This window comes from Pteropus alecto, unplaced genomic scaffold (genome assembly GCF_000325575.1).
Source record: "Pteropus alecto unplaced genomic scaffold, ASM32557v1 scaffold164, whole genome shotgun sequence".
Lineage (NCBI taxonomy): Eukaryota > Metazoa > Chordata > Mammalia > Chiroptera > Pteropodidae > Pteropus > Pteropus alecto.
Genome location: NW_006439568.1, coordinates 1,760,977 through 1,781,307, shown reverse-complemented (window position 1 = coordinate 1,781,307; position 20,331 = coordinate 1,760,977). Strand labels below are relative to the sequence as shown.

Below are 20,331 nucleotides of genomic sequence, written 5' to 3'. Positions count from 1 at the left end.
TAAATATATTTAAAAATAAAAAATAAAATAAATATAAGATTATGAACAAGACAAATGTGCCCACTCATCTTTTATGCAACACATATTGAAAGCCCTCGCCAGAGCAATTAGGCAAAATAAATAAACAAACAAACAAACAAACAAACAAAAACCAAATCAGAAAAGAAGTAAAATGATCTGTTTGCAGATGACATGATTTTAAATACAGAAAATGCAAAAGACTCTATCAAAAAAAAAACCAATTAAAACTAATAAATGAATTCAGCAACATTGCAGAATATAAAATCAACATACAGAAGTCAATTGCATTTCTATACACTAACAACAAACTATCTGAAAGAGAAATTAAGAAAGCAATTCCATTTATAACAGCATAAAAAAATGAAACTGGAATAAATTTAAACAAGAGAGTGAAAGACCTGTACTTTTAAAACTGTAAGACATAGGTGAAAGAGTTTAAAGAAGGCACAAATAATGAAAAGATATTCTGTATTCTTGGGTTAAAAAAAATTAATATTGTGAAAATGTTCACACTATCCAAAATAATCTAGAGATGTAAAGCAATTCCTACCAAGATTTCAATGGCGTTTTTCACAAATATAGAAAAAAACTATTTTAAAATTCACATAAAACCACAAAAGATCTCAATAGCCAAAGCAATTCCGAGGAAGAAGAACAAAGCCAGAAACATGCTTCCTAATTTCAAGCTATACTACAAAGCCATAGTAATCAAAACAGTATGGCATTGGCATGAAAAACAGGTACATAGACCGATAGAACAGAATAGTGAGGCCAGAGACAAACCTATGCATGTAAAGTCAACTAATTGATAAGGGCGCCAAGAACACACAATCACAATGCATAAAGAATAATCTCTTCAATAAATGATGTTAATAAAACTGGATTTCCACAAGCAAAGAAATGAAACTGGACCACTAACTTACACCACTCACAAAAATTAACTCAAAATGGATCAAAGACTTATATGTAAGACCCGAAACAATAAAACCCCTGGAAGAAAAACATTGGGAATCAAGATTCTTGACAATGGTTTTGGCAATGGTTTCAGCAATGGTTTCTTAGTTCTTAGCCAAGACACCAAAAGCACAGGCAACAAAATCTAAAATGAACAAGCAGGACTACATTAAACTAAAGAGCTTCTGCAGAGCAAAGGAAACAATAAATTGAAAGGACAACCTCTAGAAGGGAGAAAATATCTGGACGCTCCATATCCAATAAAGGGTTAATATCCAAAATATACGAGGAACTTATCAATGCAATAGGAAAAAAAAAATAACCCAATTTTAAAATGGGCAAAGAACCTGAATAAACATTTTTCCAAAACATACAAATGGCCAACAGGTACATGAAAAGGTTAATTATCAGAGAAATGCAAATCAAAACCACAATGAGATATCACTTCACACCAATTAGGATGTCTATTATTAAAAAGACAAGTGATAAAAAAATGTCCGTAAGGATGTGGAGAAAAGGGAACCTTGATATACTTTTGGTGGGAATTTAAATTGATACAGCCATTATAGAAAACATTATGGTAGTTACTCAAAAAATTAAAACTTGAACTACCATATGTTCCAGCAATTCCACTCGTGGGTATATATATCCAAAGGAAATGAAGTCAGTATCTTGAAGGGATATCCACACACCCATGTTTATTGCAGCATTATCACAATAGCCTATATATATTATATATGTGTTGTATATACATACATACATATATATATACATACATACATATATATGTATAAAATGGTTGAATACTATTCAGCCATAAAATAAAAGGGAATCCTGCCATTTACATCAACATGGCTTAACCCAGAGGGCATTATGCTAAATTAAATAAGCCAGACTGAGAATGACAAACACTATATGGTATCAAATATATGTGGAATCAAAAAAACAAAAAGCCAATTTCATAGAAAGAGAATAGAATAGCAGTTGCCAGGGACTGGAGGTAGGGGGAAATGTAGGTCAAAGAATACAAAGGATTCTAACATACAGCATGGCGACTCTAATTAATAAGATGGTATGTACACTTGAAAGTTGCTGAGCATTCTCACCACACACAAAAAAATTAACTGTGTGATATGATGAATTGTTAGTTATTTTAATTTTGGTAATAATTCTTCAATATATATGTATATCAAATCACGTTTCACACTTTAAATATACTCAATTATATTTCTTGATTATTTCCAATAAAGTTTTTTTAAAAGATAAAATAAATAATCTTACAAAATTTTAAAAAGAGAGAGAAAGAAAAAATTTTGCCCATCCCACACAGGTCCAAGCTCCAGCAATAACTGTAGCATTCTCTATACCAACCACAGTGAGGAGCTGCTGTGAACCTGTTACATAAAAGAAAATGAAAGGATTTCCAAAGCTATTTGCTTGAAAAAATCTCTTCTGCTCAAAGAGGGACTAATGTGGTTCAACCTTAATTGATCAATATTAATTAATAAGGTTCAACTTTATTGCAATTTATGTACTTCAGCCCAGGAAAGAACGAAATAGGTAAGTCACAAAGAGCTTTCCTTTGTATTCTCCCAAAGTTTATCAAAAAGAGAATCTCCTAATGGTAACTGAGCAATGACCTTCAGAGAGTTTCAAAAGGATAAAACTTTCGTCCAAGGCAATATTGTCTCCACCACTGCATATTCTGCTACTTTTAGACTAATCCACACCATACCTGAGTAGTGTTGAAAAGGCAGAACATGTAGCTGAAGATGTTCCTGATGTTATTATTATCAATTAACATTAAGAATGCCAGAATCCAGGTAATTCCAAAAATGACTGCAATAGATAATGTGTTAAGAATCTTCTTTAGCGATGAAACCTTTTTCGTGCTAGGTAAAAGAAAGCAAGATAGAAAATATGGCTCATTCATTTTTTTAATTTATGAATATCATTGTTACTCTCCTATTGAGAATATATTACCAAGATTAATATATATTTTTTTACATATATTGCTCATTTAACAATATTATGTCTCAGGTGGAAAAACGATGCTAGTATGTCACTCTGGATAAAATCTGATTTAGAAAGTTTTATTAAGAAATACAGTGATATCTACTTAAAAAGTCGGGTATAAACAGTTCCTTATACAAGCAAATTTCACAAGGAATCAACTTTTTGGGGGAATAGAATTTTATTTTAATGATTATTACTGCTGTATCAGCCCATGAGAAATTCTTTTTTTGAACAACTAGGACCTTTCTATGCTGTAGGTTGATACAGGAATGAAAGGTTATTAATGTGCTGAATGATCTTCTTTATTCTCATGCTAAGTCTATATCCCTGGAATCAGGCCTCTACCATATGTCTTATTTTGACCACTGAGCCATTAGCAATTGTTCCACAATCAGAGACTTGAAAGCATTTTGCTCACAGAGTTTGCCTTTTCTTAATGCTCTTTGGAACTCTGAGACCACTATTTTAAGAAGCCTGGACTGATTTAATGGAGATGAGAAAACACATGGAGGAGAGATGAGTTTCCCCAACTGTGCAGCTCTCACTCAAGACCAACCAACCACTAACCACCAAGGATGAAAGTAAGGCATAGTAGATCATCCATCCACATTCATGTCAGCCCAAACCGGAACAACTACCTAACCAACAAACTTATGACAAATAATAAATATTTGTCATTTTAAGCCATTAAGTTTTAAGGGGTGGGAGTTGTTATGCAGCAAAAGCTAACTGATACATGGAAGATAATTTATTAAACAATTAACTTGTAACTTGCTTTTCATTATAACTAAGCCAATTTAAGAACCATGAGCTATTAGCCAAAATTTAGAAATATAAATTTGGTTGATGTATGTGGCCAAAATGATATTGTTTTGTATAAAGGAAATATAACCTAATTTGCAATTAGTCTAAGAAGAAGTCACCAAGATTTTTCTACATTGCTAATAAAACGCAGATTTGACGGATTATCAGTGATAATCTTTTCCCTGTATTTCCCCTCAAATGGACTATCATTTGTATAGAAATATACTTACTCTTGATCAGTAAAGCACATATTTAAGATTATATTCCCACTATTGATGGTTGTTTTCTTCCATCTGTTCATACCAAATGAGTTCATTTGATGACTATCAAAGCTCACAAATGTGTTTACAGTAAGTCTATTTGGGTTAAGTAGAATTTTGTAAAATTAAACTTGAATTTATAGCCTTATTAGTACTGTGTTTTAACCAATTTGTACTGTGAGAGATGGTCGGGGGGTGAGTATGTGTTTAATAGTTTCTGTTATTTGTCTCTTCAACTAAAAGCTCTTACTGTATATCCAGCATGACAATGAGAATGTTATTGGGGTCAGAAAAGTTATAGAAAGGAGAGAAACCATCCACACAAAAACTGATAAAGCAAAGAGCAGATGCCCCATCTGTAGAGAATGTGGGCTTAATGTTGCCAGATGTTTCAATTTTTTTCAAGAAAGAAAAAAACACAATTTAAGTGAAATCTCCCAATTTTTATATATTTGCAACTAAGTTAAAAAAAATAAAGTCATTATGTGATTCAAGCAACACACATAAAATTCTGTCTACAGCTACCAGTTTGTAAAACGAAAATACAGTGACCAGCATCAATTCACAACCCTTTCATTTCTTAAGTGATTCAAATATGATTTCTTGAATATTTGGGACTGGGTTTTTTTTTTCTGGAAGGCTTTGGTTTTAGTTTTAGTTGGGCTCATATAGCCCAAAGTGTGTTATGTAATGCAGTAGACTGATATTGTAGTACTGATGTTGGAAGATGAGAAGATCCACTTTCTGAGAAAATTTAAGAGAAAATCAGTCCTGCGATCCACATGTCCCTGCCATTGTTTTAAGTCTGAAAACTCTTCTAGGAACAGTGCCATGTTGCATAATAGATGAGTCATGCCTGGCAGCTTCCCACTTACTGGGAGTCTTACCTTGCCAGATTCTGGTTATTTTTCCACAGCACTTGGACTACGATGATAATAAATATAACGACATTACTGATGAGGATAAGGATCACGGGTACAATGAATGACCACAAAAATGGACTTGTCATAAAACCATTGCTCTTTGGAATTGCCAGCCAGCAGCTGTGGAGAGACAAGAAATGATTTTAGAAGACCAAGAAAGATACACATACTGGTTTTCCATGCTCTTAACATTATTAATGTTAATTCACTTGACTGAATGGCAATATCCCTTCACATCCTGTACACTTAAGATGACTTTCAAGATTCACCCACTAGAAAAATGAGATGTGTTCGTTCTGCCATATTTCTCGATGAAAGACTATGGGCTAGTGGAAAGAAAATGGGCTTTTGAGTCAGGCAGTCATGAATTTAAATGTCACACTCTGTCTCTGACTAGGTGTCTGACTTTAAGCAAGTTATTGTTTTGTTTTATTTTCGAATGTGCAGCACATTCAGATGGTTCAAAATTTAAAAGGTACAAACCGTCACAGTGAGACAAGATCCCTTCCTATAACTATCTCTAGTCACCTAGTTGCTATCTCCAGTGGTAATCAACATTTCTTGTATATTCTTCTAGATTTATATACCAGCAAATGTATATTTTTCTGTTTTTTATGCAAATGATAACATACGATACTTCTATACCTAACTTAACAACATATCTTGGAGATCATTCCATATCAGAATATAAAGATTGTCTTCATTATTTTTAGAGCTACATATTATTTCATTATTTTCTTATACATAAATTATTTAAACATTCTCTTATTAATGGGAATTTTTTAATGTTTAATGTTTAAAAATATTTGAATAGTTATTTAACCTCATTACATCAGTTTTGTTTTGTTTTGCTTTATTTTTGTTATTGGTAGTGGTGGTTTTGGTGGTGTTTTTCTTCTCATCTATGAGGAGTAGTAATCATCTCCTGGCACTGTTGAAAGAATTTATTAACTCATTTAATAACAGAGTATATGCTATGTGCCAGACACTTTTCTAGATACCAAGGTATTAGCAATGAACAAAAAACCAAAATCCTTTACTTAGTGAATTTATTCTAGCTCAGAGAAATATACAAAACTAACAAATAAAATCTATACTATGTCAGATGGTGACAAGTGCTATGGAGAAAAATAAAGCAGGTAATGAGGGTAGGAGTGTGTGTGTGTGTGTGTGTGTGTGTGTGTGTCTGTGTGTCTGTGTGTCTGTGTGTCTGTGTGTGTGTGTTTCTGGTGTATCAATGATCTACAAGAAAACTAGAATGATGTTCAAGTGTCTGTAATGAATTAAAAAATGAAAAGAAGTGCCTCCAACCCATTAAAACAAATAATAGGTCCATCCTTAAATAAAATAGTGAGAGCAAGCCAGTTTATCTTCAGGACTTGTGGCTTCTCTTTCCTTTCATCTGTAACTGGAGGACAACCCTTCTACTGTTCTCCATCCCACAATCTCCTACACAGAAGAATAGGAGGGCATTTGGCTAAAAATTTAATGAAGTTTTGCTGAGAAGTACTTTCAAATCTCAAGGAGTTTCTTTAGAAACTAAGCAAGTTGCCATCAAAAGTTTTAAATGAAAAAAGTGAACACATTTCTTATCCAGGCAGCCTAAAGAAACAGTTTAAAAGGGAAGGGAAGGATTGAGAAAGAAAATGAGCAGAAACAACTCTACTGGATAAAGGCAGACTTGCAAATTATGAAACAGACAAATATTTATTATCTGTATGAGTCTTAAGTTGTTTAAACTTTAGACAATACAATTTATGAGAATTACTATTTGTACTATAGATGTGTGTGTGTGCGTGTGCGTGTGCGTGTGTGTGTGTGTGTGCAAGTATCTGTAAGATTCCTCAGTTACCTCACACCAGTGGGGGGACCTGGAAATAAAATAGGCTTGGATACCCATGGCCATCATGAAGAGTGCACTAGGAGGGGACTCCTTCTCACCCCCTCTATCTTTTGTACTACTTGGAAAGATAGTTATGCTGGTTTTGTTCTCATGACAGCCTCACCCTATCCTGAATTCAATAACTTGGATTTTGAGAAATAGACTGCTGAGGAGAGTGATGGCGCTTACAGTGAGACAAATCCTTGTAAGTATGAAGTGGGATTTCTAGAACCGAGATTGGAGAGTCATATGGTTGAGGATAATCTGACAAACAGCTATGGACCTGAGGTCTGGATGGCATCATAGGTGGACCTCAGATGAAGTATTTAACTCCTTGTTTATTTTGCCATGAAGTACATCATGAAGACAGCTTTAATATTTACAGCATACACTTAAAATACTTTCCCCATCATGCATTTTAATTTCCCATGACTACCTCAACCCTTCAGAGAAGTCTGAAAACAGCCTATATGATGATGGTACAGAGAATCAGGGGATAGAATATTAAAGAGGAGTGTGGCCTGCTCTGTAGTCACCCCTTACTTTGGTCCTTGCAGAGACAGCAGTGTGTTGGGGGAACGGGCTTAGGGGTTTCGAATATCACTGGCAGAGCTGGGAGCAGTGAAGGAGAGCATGGGACATTGAGCCGCAACTTCTGGGAGGATAACTCAGAAAAACCAAAAAAAAAAAAAAATCCTTCCTATTTCTAAATATATCCTGAAGAAATGTGCCCCTTGATGCCTGTGTGTAAGGTAGAACATAGGGGATAAGGGATCAAGAGGAAACAGATATTCAAGTTACACATCCTTTCCTCTCTTCTCAACTCTTATTATCGGTTGCCTAGTGTCTTTCCTAACTGTAGTCAGGAAAGAATCTGCTCTTAATTATTTATAGCTCAGTGTGAATAAATTTAAGACAGTAGGCTTCTTTCTCCTCAAGGCTTTTATGGGAGTAGGTTTAACCCGGTGCCTGGGTTGGGGTAGAAAATTAATAACACAATTTGAAGTGAATTGTTTCTCCCATGAGATATTCGCATCTTACCCCTTATCTCTCATTGTGGAATTTAACATTTTAAGCTCATCAAAAAATACTTAACCCTAATTAAACAGAGAAAATAGTGCCTGGAATGTTTGGCTCCTAAAATCAAGCCAGGCAGATAGCCTCCTGTTCTACAGCTGAACGTGGTCGACTCTGGAAATAGGTAAGCACCCTGACATCACCTTTCCCTTGGGTGTACTTGCACTACAAAAAGATTTATCATGGGAAATTTTCATGTCACCATATTTAAAATATAATGTGTTCTTTGAGAATTTGTAATACCCACTTATAATATGACAATTATAAAGTGAGATGCATGTGTAAAGTGACGCTTGGACTCAACATCACTGAATAGTTACATTTTATATCATAGAAATGTACATTTAAAAATATATAAACTCACATTTCCTCTTGCCGATATTTTAACTCCCACTGGTCATCATTCTTATTGTGAGAAAAAATAATTCCCACTGTCATAGACACCACTACAGCCGGGAGTCCTAGATGATAAAGAGAGGCACAGAATTGACAATTTACCCAAGACCAGAATTAATTATAAAAGACCATGAATGAATTATACATCTGACCCTTTTCTGAATGTATTGTTCTTTCCACTATAGACAACGTAAATGATCCCACAGATATAGGTCAACAGTGGGCATACTTTTTCTGGGTTTTCCTTTCCCTTTTAGTGTTGGCTCTTCATACCAGTCTTATACTGATTCTTATCTCTTTGTGACTCTGGCCACAATTTCCATTTTTTACTTAAGTTTATTGGGTTGATGTTGGTTAATAAAATTGTATAGGTTTCAAGTGTATAATTCAATAATACGTCATCTGTACATTGCATTGTGTGTTCACCACCCAAAGTCGAATCTCCTGTCACCACATATTTGATCCCCTTTACCTCCCCTCTTCCCCACTCTCCCTCCACTAACCATTAACTGTTGTCTGTGTCTATGAGTTTTTGTTTGTCTTGTTTATTTGTTGCTTTTAGTTTTATATCCCACATCTGAGTGAAATCATACAATTTTCAACTATTTCTGTCTGACTTATTTCACTCAGTCTGATATTCTTAAGATCCATTCATGTTGTCGCAAATGGCAATGTTTTATCTCTTCTTATGGCTGGGTAATATTCCATTGCATATACGTACCACATCTTTATCTATCAGTGGCCCTCTTGGCACAATGGACACTGCATCAGTCTCAAAATTTCCATCTTAAATAGCCTAATTACTCTGTCACTTGAATAAATTGAAATTTGGGTATCACCAAAACAATTCTCCTTTGCTAGAACCCAATAAATTTTCAAATTATTTTTCTTAAAGAGTCACTCCATCTTTCTTAAAACATTTCTTTTAAAGTAGCTAGAAAGTTATTTGTAGTCTAAATCTTGAATCGAATTACTAGACATATTAAAGGAAATTAACATCTTGACGTTAGCTTACGACACATCTAGTAGAGCTGCCTTGATCCACCTGCCTCGATCACAGGAATATAAGCTACTAGGCAGAAGGCACTCTTACTGACTTCTGTATTTTCCATCTTCCCTGCCTCAAGGCCTCCTACCATTAGGCTTTCAATAGATGTTTGTTTAAATTAAATGATTTTGACAAAATTAAATTCCTGAGTAAGTGGAGAAGCAAACACTTACCCCATCCAATTAAAGAGACGAACATAATGAAACGTTGAGGAAGAGGCTTCATGGTCCTAATCAGAAGGAAATAGAGCTGTGCAGCACTGAGTGCTGTCCAGGTAAATGTCGCTAAGAGAAAGTAGTGCAGCAAGGCAGCAGTCACCGTGCATGTGAGGTTCGAGGTAACACTGATGTCTTTCTTGGGTATTACATTACTTTTGGAAGCAGTATTGTTGGTGTTACTGCCATTTGTCTTATTGGAGTTTTCAATTCCAAACACAAAGAGAAGGTTGAAAATCAACATTGATATGCACAGATTGACCAACACCCAGGTTATTGAAGTTTTTCTGACTTTCCTGAAAATAAATAGGTAAATATAATTAAGTAAATAAACAAAATAACTGCAAAACATACACTCTAGTGAAATTGTAAGGGAACAAAGGAATATGATTATCTAATGTAAATCCAGCTAGCTCATAGCTCAGTGGTAAATCCAGCTAGCTCACAGGCCAGTTGGTAAAGCTACCTTCCCAACAACACCAGAAAAGAATCTTCTGCCCTTATTTCATTTCCACAAAAAAGCGAGTTAGAAAAAAACAGGTTGACACATCCTTTCTTAAAACTGTGTTCTAATTCAAGGTGATAGCTATTCTCCAGAGATGGCTCACAGTGAACTCTACTTTCTGGTATTTATGCCTTGTGTTGTCTCCTTCCAGGGCTGGCCTGTGACTTGTTTTAACTAATAGAATGCAGCAGAAGGCCTAGAAGCTAGAGCCAATTTATCCATTAGACACAGCAGTGCTTAGAGTCCACAATACTTTTACGGCCTACAGCAATGTTTTAACTCCTTTTAAAAACAGAAGAAAAAAAAAGAACTTTTAGGTCAAAGAAAAATTTTACCATATAACATTAATACATTCATCTTTATACCAATACAGTTATAAAATATAATTTTTATCCATTTTTAGGAAAGAAGAGCCTCACAGAGGCAAAAGTGCCTAGGGCTCATGAATATCATAAAAATCTTTCCGTTTTGTGTTCCCGGGAGTTCTGATCTACCCTGCAAAGTCCAGCTACTGTGCCGAAGAACCTCGTGGAAATCTGCGACTAAGGAGAGAGACAGCTGTTGCAGCATCCCAGCTGAGCCTGCAGATCGCTCCAACTCTAGCCACCACCTGACTGCAGTCTCATGGGAGACCCTAAGCCAGACCAACAGAACCATCCAGCTTAACCTAGTCAAACCCTAGAATCATTAGAAATAAATTCTTGTTTTAAGCCACTAAATTTTAAGGCAATTTTTAATACTTCAATAGACAGTAACTTCTCTAGATTTGCAAGTACATACAAAGGCTATCTATAGAAAAGCTCTAAATAGATTTAAAATTTTTTCAAAATAGAAAGCTATTGCACCTTAGTAAATGAACCCATGTGCAAATGTAGAGAAAAAGTTTCTTGAGTTTTTAAAAGTATTTTATTTTAAAAATCATGTATAAATTTTAAAATAATAGGTAAAATATATTTTTTAACTAATGTAAGATAAACCTGATACCATTTTGTTTAAAACTTATTACATAAAATTCTAAAATTAGTTAAAAAATATATTTTACCTATTATTTTAAAATTTATACATGATTTTTAAAATAAAATACTTTTAAAAACTCAAGAAACTTTTTCTCTACATTTGCACATGGGTTCATTTACTCACTGAGTGCGAAAGATAAAGAAGACGAATGGAAAATAATTCTGGCTCTTTGAACAAATGGCTGTTTCTAGAGTATGGGGCAGAGAAAGTGAAAGATGTGTCTTTGTCATCTTGCTGTGCCTGAAATAAGGACGTGTTTAAAGATAGATAGAGACATGATAAAACAAGATGAAGGGACTCCTGGTTACATTGGAGAGTACACTTTTACAAGGGAATATAGTGACTAAAAATAGAAAGAATGATAGGTTAGAAAATTATCATTTCAACCACCAATGTAATAATATATTCTAGTAAAGATCATTGGAGAATGCCAAAACCATTGAGTAAAAGTTCAGGAAAGGAATAGTCACGCAGTCTTAAAGTATCACCCATGGATTACTTATTATTTACAAAAGGACAAAATGAACCTTTACAGTGTTGAAATATGTCAGATTTCAACTTTAAACAAGGAATAAAACTTAATCAATAATGGGACAAACTGATATCATGTACTTCTTGCTGTGTCACACTGAAAGACTTAATGATTTAGTATCTCATAAAAATATTTAACCTGTATCTAATTATGAGGAAAATTTCAGACAAACTCTAAGTTGGAGAATATTCTGCCTTCTTCAAAATATCTGACCTGAACACCTCAAAAGTTTTAATGTTATGAAAGACCAAAACAAACCAAAAAAAGCAGAGGAACTATTCTATGCCAAAGAAGACTAAAGAGACATGACAACTAAATAAGTTGAGAGAAAAAAGCAGCTATAATAGATATTACTGAGACAATTGGAAGATATTTGAGTATAGATTGTATATTAACACGATAACAGTATATTAATGTTAAATTTCTTGGGTTAAACTTCCTGAGTGAGGATAATGCTATTTTACTATGTAGGAGAATGCCATTGTTCTTAGGTGGTATGTGTTCGAAGAACTTAGAGGTTACAGTCATGATGTCTACAACTTACTTTCAGAATTTCAGGAAAAAATAGAAAAAAAGCAAAATATTAATAATTGGTGAATCTAGGTGAAAGGTATATGGGTGTTCAGAGTTCTCTTTCAATTTTTCTGTAGGTTTTTTAAAAATAAAATTTCAGAAAAAAATTTCAAACAGCAATACCTTTAAAATAAAAAATTCTAATTCTACACATCTGAGAAAAGAGTTATAAGAGAATTTAGTAGAAAGAAAGAAAGAAAGAAAGAAAGAAAGAAAGAAAGAAAGAAAGAAAGAAAGAAAGAAAGAAAGAAAAAGAAAGATGAACTCATTTTGAGATATCTTGCATTTGAGAACCCAGTAGAAATGCACAACAGATCCAGAATGCACAACAGATATTCTTCTACTATGGGCCAGGTACTGTGCTCAGCCCTGGGAATACAGTGATGAAAACTAAACAAAACGAACAGCAGAACAACAAAATCGAAGAGGTCATTGTCCTCATCAATTTTCATGCCGATAGGGAAAACAGATAGTACACAAGTAAACTAATAAATGAAAAAGCTTACATTTACATATTGTTAAAAATGTAGCATGTAACAAAAAATAACAAGAGCTATACAAAATCCAACCTTGAGTGAGAGAGCTAAGGTGGAGAGACATGTGCGTTTATAGGTAATTTTGATTAAATTTTTTTAAACTATGGAGTTCAAATGCTTTAAAAATTTTCACCATTTGGAAACTTAATATGTTTTTTAAATTACTTTTATTTTCAAAAACTTTGCTGTTTAGTAATATTTCTTTCTTTTACAAATACAAATTGGTAATTATGGTTCTATTCAATACAAAGGAACTGTGGCATTAATAAGCTACAAGATTATGTTTACTTTACATAAAAACTTGTAATTACATGGTATGTAATTTTCCTTCAAGGCACTTGCCACAGTTTGTAATTACATATTTATTTGTGTGTATTTTTTAGTCTCTCCAGGCCCTAGTGTCTTCTGTAAAAGGAGCATGTTGAACTACATTTGATTTCCCTTCTAGTTTCAAGGAACTGCATTCTGATGAGAATATACTGAGAGGAAATAATATCAGGATAGCAATTTCTCTCATGAGAAGAGCCAGCTTCCCGTCTTACCTGGTGACAATCTGAAATATAATTGTGAGAACCAGACAAATAATGGACAGCGTACATCCAACGTTGGATATTGTGTTTAGTGATTCGGGATAGTTATAGCTCCCTTTGAAACTCTGGAAAATAAGTCAAGACCAATATTTTTAAATAACCATTCCTGAAATGTCTATGAAAGTCAACATCATGAAAATTACATTGGTCAAAATAACCAGATAGGTGCCAGATATGTATTCTTTTTTTCTTAACCTACCAAATTTAAAAAATGTCATTGTGGTGACATTGGTTAATAAAATTATAGAAGTTCCAAGTGTACAATTCAATAATACATTATCTGTATATTGCATTGTGTGATCACCATCCAAAGTCAAATATCCTTCCATCACCATATATTTGACTCTCCTTACGCTTATCTACCTTCCCTCCTCCCCCCATTCCTCTGGTAACCACTAAACTGTTGTCTGTGTCTATGAGTTTTTGTTGTTTGTCTTGTTCATTTGTTGCTTTCAGTTTATAAAACTGTTGATATATTTTATAGGAACTAATCCTTTATCGCTAAGTAGTTTTACATAAAGTTGGGCTTGAGAACACTTATTTAACTAATTCAGAAAAGGAAAACATATAATATTCCTCAATGTCTAAAATCAAAGTTATTTGAATTACATCTAAATTGGCTAGAGTTGCTTCATTTTTCCATTACATTCTTTTTATGTATAACCATAATCCAAGGGGAAATTAGCATATCTAAGATAATGTCCTAAAAATAAAGTTGCAGAAATATTTTAAAGGACATGGAAAGATGTTAATAAGATCCTGTCATTTTTTTAAAGGTGGTTTAATTTTGTGTGCTATCTATCTCAATATTTTAGTGCATATCCATTAAAAAAGTATATTTTATGTGAGTATGTACTATTAGGTCTAGAGAGGTAATAGCAGTAATCACTAGGTGGGTAGGATATATATAATTCTTCTTACTTATCTGTACTTTCTAATTTTTAATTGTTAAAATTTAAAAAGCCATAATGCTTATTTATAAAACATGAAAGCAATATAGAAACAAATAAAAAAGGACATATTTCTCTTTACTGCCAGCTATCCCACATCATACCCTGCCTCTTGAAAGTCTGTCTCTAGAGGTGGCTTTTTTTATGTGCTTACAAATATTATCTGTGTCTCTTGCACAAATATATAAATAATATAATATAATGTTAAAATAATAGAATCATTCTTGAATTGCTATTTAAGACCTCGTAAATGTTTTTCCATATCAGTATATTTCTATTCAGTAGGTAAACCTTCATACTTTATGCAATGATTTTGTAGAAAGAAAATAAAAATAAAATAAACTTAATTTTAAATAATAATAAAACAAAAATCTCATGTTTCTTCCTATCTGCAGTATACAAAGTAGATGACAAAAAAATCATGGAATACCTAGATCTTCAGATTATAGAAAGCATCTATTAACTTAGAGCCTATCTGCTCTTACTTTACATACGTTTCTAAGTGGCCTTTTAAAAATTTTTGCAACCCAAAACTAATTATAAATGTGAGTAGGTAGTTATTAAGGCAGATTCAGATATTAGTGAGAAAGAATAGCTGAAAGCCTGACCTCAAAAAAGGAAAATAAGATAACTATGATGATGTATTCTGTATTATTTAGCATATAGCTCTCTGAGCTTTCTACAACTATTCAATGATACTAATGACCTGAAGCTATCAAAAAAAGTTAAAAGTTTATCTTTATTGTGTTCTGATTGAGAAAGCAGATCTCTGTGTAATACGAGTTAAAAAATAAACAATCAAAATCGATTAAAAATAAGAAAGATTTGATAATTAAAATAAGAAAAGTGTAGTTATCTTGAAAATGTTTTTAAAGCAATGTTCTCTAATTTGATAGTCTATGTTGTACCAGTATGTTTTGATCTCTATTGGCTTCTCAAATACAGCTACATCATAGCTACTAAGGAATGAAAACTTCTCTTTGGGAGATTCATAGCATTAATAGCCCCTTAATAAGGGTGAGACACCTATTCTCCTGCATATAAAAGCATTCCATCAAATATATAAACTAACATTTTTTGGTTTCACCAGAATAATAGATTTCTGAAAATGAAACAAACAGAAGTCCTCTTCTAAGAGGGGTCAGCCCAGAAAGAAACCTGACTATGGGAGGTGAACACACAGTGTAAATATATATATGCCTTACTGTTAAACAAAACAAAACAAAAAAAGAAGAGTCAGCCCAAGAACTTTCAGAGGTGCAATACAGCTGCACACCAGAGCAAAGTGTTAATCAGTGACACATAGAATACACACAAAAACTATGGGACAATTGAATGAATTCAAGAGTTTTTCCTCTTACATCTTCTAGCATAAACTTAGTAACTGATTACAGTGGAAAACAATCATTGCGAGATGATTACAACTGAAAAACTTTCAGTTGCTGATTTAAACTGACCACCCATATATTGAACCTTTCCCTAGTGCACAGCTCTACAGCCTTGCCTCTGGCTAGAACAACTTCATGCTTCAGAACATGCAAGTTAGTTAAATGGAGTCTGTCAGCTCCTCTTTTGCACATGGGCTCCCTTCTCATTAAACACACAGTGCTGAACTCATCTATCCTGAGACATAACTGCAAAAAAAAAAAAAAAGCAAAACAACCATATTCTACTTGCCTTTACCAGCACTTCCCTTTATAATCTTATCTCTCCATTACCTATTTTTTCATTTAATCTGAGTTTAGTATTATGTAAATTAAACCCCAAGGTTAGCACATACCAAAATTGTGTATAAAGAAAATTCTTGTCTGGAAAAAAATTACTATGTACACCCTTACCATTAATACAGCAAAATTAGTGGTATGTGTGCAGTAGCAGCGTAAGAATTCATTATCGCTTCCCCTTTTGTAACAGCCATTTGTGTCCCAATCCTTCATTGAAAAATTCCAATAGACACAGGCATAGGAATGGAGTTGAAATTCTTTTGCGTTATACTGTGAATTAAGAAGACAATTGCAACTGATTTTTTAATGTTTAATTGGGTAGAAAAAATCAAATAGGATAAGATAAGCATATGAGAAATCAGTTAGATGTGTACTAAGCATAACATATTCATTATAGATTGGAAAGGGAAAAAGGATATAAAATTCAAATTAGCTAATTTTGCAGTTAGCTAGTCTTATAGAAAATATGTGTGGGTAGAAGGTTAAATTAATACTTTCAAAGAGTTTTTCTGTGGATTTCTTTTGCTCAAAGTATTCTTGTTTTTGTAATCAAGAGTTGGCAGAAATTTTAACTTTTGTTAACAGAAAAACTCACCTGTGGACGAAAGACCATTTCAACAGAAGGACTCTGATTTTTTTCGTTTTTATTAACTGTGCCAGAGATAATTTTTTGACTAAAATTTGATTTAGTTGTAAAAGTTTTTGATTGGAAAAGCTTGCTGTTTTGATATACCACAAAGCCACATGACTGGAGATTAACTGTGAGGGAAAAAAAAAGACATGAAAATCAATAAATGAACCCTACGATAAACAAGAAATAAAGTTCCATGTCATTATTGAACTGCACAGCTGCTTAATATGTGAGTAAAGTGAGATTAAGTAAAGTACTGAATTGCAACACATAATTAACATATGTAACCTGTGGTTGGCCATTCCACCCACGTTAAATTTTTTTCCTGAGGTTCAGATTCCTTACCTTGTGAATGGAAATACTAACTCCTGCCTAACCCACCTAAAGGCAGTATTGCAAGGATCTCACATATAATGTAAACATCTTGCTTTCTCCACAGTGAAACATAGTTAACATGACGTGCAGGTAAGCCAAGCCCATTTGCTTCCCGCTCTGATAAGACATAGGGTAAGAAAGAGCAAAGGGAAAATATTAGGGCAGTTGTGTCTACAGAAGCATTCTGTGAGTCTGTCTTCTGTTCAAAGGGACTGAGCAGGGACCAGTCTATTAAGAAGCAGAGCCGGTAATTCAAGTCATTCATATAAGGGACTCTTTCATTGGAGCCAGGTTCTTTTCATTATCTCTTGAACTGTTGGTCACTGCTACTTCATGACAGTCATGGGCTTTCCCCGGGCTGAGGACCATTGTAATACATTTCTTCAAGACATTGGAAAAAGTGGTAGACTGTTCCTCAGAAATCCTAGAAGAGCACGGCCACAGTGATGGATTTTGTGGTGAGGCTGGCCATGGCAGTGCTCAAACAGAATCACATTAGAAATGCCTCTTAACACTTCATACAAATGTTTGTCATATTTAAAATGACAGAAGCACCAACAATAAGTGTGCATTTTAACTGAATTAATTCTCTGAAGTCTGCTATCTTTCACAGTGATATAAGAAAAACCAGCCTATTCAGTCATGTGATTTGAGAGAGAGATAGACAAGGCCCGAAAGCTCCCAAAATGTCCTCCATAGCAACCTACATTGTTCTATCTTCAATCTGGATATGAAGACATTGGTTTCTAGGGTGTTTTTGTGGCACACTGACTTCACCAAATTGTTCCTCCTGGACACTAGATAACAAAGTTAACCCTAAAAAATGCAATAAGTTTTCTTATTATTTTTTATAAAAGAATGATATGCTTGATGTAAAATTCAAAATCCTGGAAGTATATAGATTAAAAGATGAAAGTCCTTGCTCAGCCCTCTCCTCATTTCTACATATTTTGGTCATTTATTAGAAAACCATCATTTCATCTAGATATTCAGATTCATTAGAAGAAATTATATTCACCACCAACTTGTAATTTTTAAAAAATCTCTACTTCAATATTGGAGAAGAAGCATGGTAGAATGAGAGACATCCCCAGATCTCTCCCCTTGAAACAACAATAAGCTAAATATCTAAAACTCAACCAAAAAATATCCAAACTGCATACCAGCAAGTCTGAGCATGGGATCTGCACATAAGAGTATTGGGCAGTAGACTGGGAAAGATAAAGAAGATGCCTCTTGCAGCCGCCAGAGCTCCCTGGGAGCAGAGGGGGTTGGGGGAGGAGAGAAGGTGCAGTGGCTTCTCTGAACAGCCCTACCTGGGAATGCTGTGATTTCCGTGCATCCGGGGGCAAGGCCCAGTATTAAGGGCAGAAAGCAGAGAAGCAGGATGGCAAAGAAACAACAGTTGATTTTTACTGGCCGGGATTGCAAAACGGAGGCTGAGTTGCAGCCCCCAACACCCCCCGACCCAGAGGGCCCCTACCTCCATTCCATCCAAGACCAAACACTGCAGAGCCCAGGGGAATCTGAGCAAATGCTACCAAAACTGTCGCTAACACTGACAAGGACTGAGAGAGGGTAGCAAGCATGATTAAACATCAATAAGAGAAAAAATGGCATTATTAAGGCTTTATATAAAGCAGGGATCCAAGAGGCTTAGACGCCACCTACTGGAAACCAAAAGAAAAGCGCCTTCTTTGCAACAGCCTGAAGAGAGTCCTTTATATAATAAATCTTTCTGGAAAAAAAGTAGAATACACATTCATTAATGCCCAGGTGGAGAAATAGTTTATTAAACACCATGAAAACAAAGTGACAAGGCCTCTCAGAAAGAAAGAGAAAAATCTACAGAAAATAAGCTTACAGACATAGAAATATGTGACTTAAATGACAGAGAAACAAGATGATACTTCTGAAAAAACTCAATGAGTTCCAAAACGAGTCATATCAATAATTTCAGGAATTAAAAAAAACAACTAGATGAGCAGAATGAGTTCTTTAGCAAGGAGATAGAAACCCTCAAAAAAAAAAAACCAGAATAGAACTTCTGGAGATAAAAAACACACTGCAAGAGTTGAAAAATGAAATAGCAAGCTTGGGAAATAGAGTCGACCAAATGGAGGAAAGGATCAGTGATATTGAAGACAGAAATCTAGAAATAAATAAGAAAGAAGAAGAGAGAAACCAAATAATGAAAAATAATGAAAGAGAAATACAAGAACAAGCTGATACCAGCAGGGGAGGAAACATAAGGATAATGGGCATTATCAAAGGTGAGGAAAATGAACAGAAACTAGAAAGCATTTTCAGACAAATAGTTGACAAGAATTTCCAAAATCTAAAATTGAGATGAAGCTTGGAATTCAAGATGTCAAAAGAACGCCTAATTATTTCAACCCAAAAAGGCCTTCGCCAAGACACATTGTATTAAAGTTATCAAAAGTCAATGACAAAGACAGAATTTTCAGGGGCAGCCAGGGAGAAGAAAATAGTAACTCATAAAAGAAAAGCCATTAGATTGTCATCGGACTTCTCAGCACAAACCTTGCCAGGCAGAAAGTGGAATCCAATATTCAAACTATTAAGTGAAAGAAACTATCAGGCTAGAATAATGTATCCAGCTAAGCTCTCCTGTACATATGAAGGAAAAATAAAGACCTTTCTAGACATACAAAAACTGAGAGAATTCTCCACTACAAGGCCTGCACTACAGGAAATACTGAAAGTGGTCATCTTACCTAAAACGAAATGAAAAAAAAATTCATAATTAGGAGTAAGGTGACTATCAAGCAAATAGAAGCAGAGGAATGCAATCTTTACTAAGAATAGGGCATTATAAGCTTAAATATTAAGAAGAGAATTGCTATAGCAAGATAGTAAAGAACGTTCAGCATATATAGGGACAAATTGAGACTACAATGATTAAAAGGGGAGGATTCAAAGATCCAAATTTGTAAAGGGGAATAGAGATAAGGCATGTGCAGAAGAAAATGGATGACTGTATATATAACTACCCTTTTCATATTCATAATGGTAATCACACACCATAGAGTCAGAATTGAAGTGTATAACATAAAACAAGAAGAACCAGAGGGAAAAACCACAAAAGCCAACCAAAATAAAGAAAACAGAAACACAAGGACAAGGAAACAGTGGAAACACCGAGCTACCAGAAGCAAGCAAAAGATAAAATGGCTATAAGAAGACCTCATTTTTCAATAATTGCCCAAATGAAAATGGACTGAATTCACCAATAAAAAGGACACAGAGATGCAGATTGGCTCAAAAAACAAACACCAATA

General features: G+C 34.2%; 1 protein-coding gene across 1 annotated transcript in view; it reads right to left on the bottom strand.

The window, feature by feature from the left end:
- The window catches only part of ADGRG7 (adhesion G protein-coupled receptor G7), a 66,669-nt gene that overhangs the window by 13,945 nt on the left and 32,393 nt on the right, over positions 1-20,331 (bottom strand). Inside the window, exons 9-15 of the mRNA XM_015592950.1 lie at positions 16,619-16,782; positions 16,138-16,293; positions 13,302-13,414; positions 9,555-9,892; positions 8,302-8,398; positions 4,943-5,098; positions 2,711-2,867 (exon numbers count right to left, since the gene is read on the bottom strand). Coding sequence (XP_015448436.1) covers positions 2,711-2,867; positions 4,943-5,098; positions 8,302-8,398; positions 9,555-9,892; positions 13,302-13,414; positions 16,138-16,293; positions 16,619-16,782 — 1,181 coding nt within the window. The remainder of the gene's footprint in view (positions 1-2,710; positions 2,868-4,942; positions 5,099-8,301; positions 8,399-9,554; positions 9,893-13,301; positions 13,415-16,137; positions 16,294-16,618; positions 16,783-20,331) is intronic.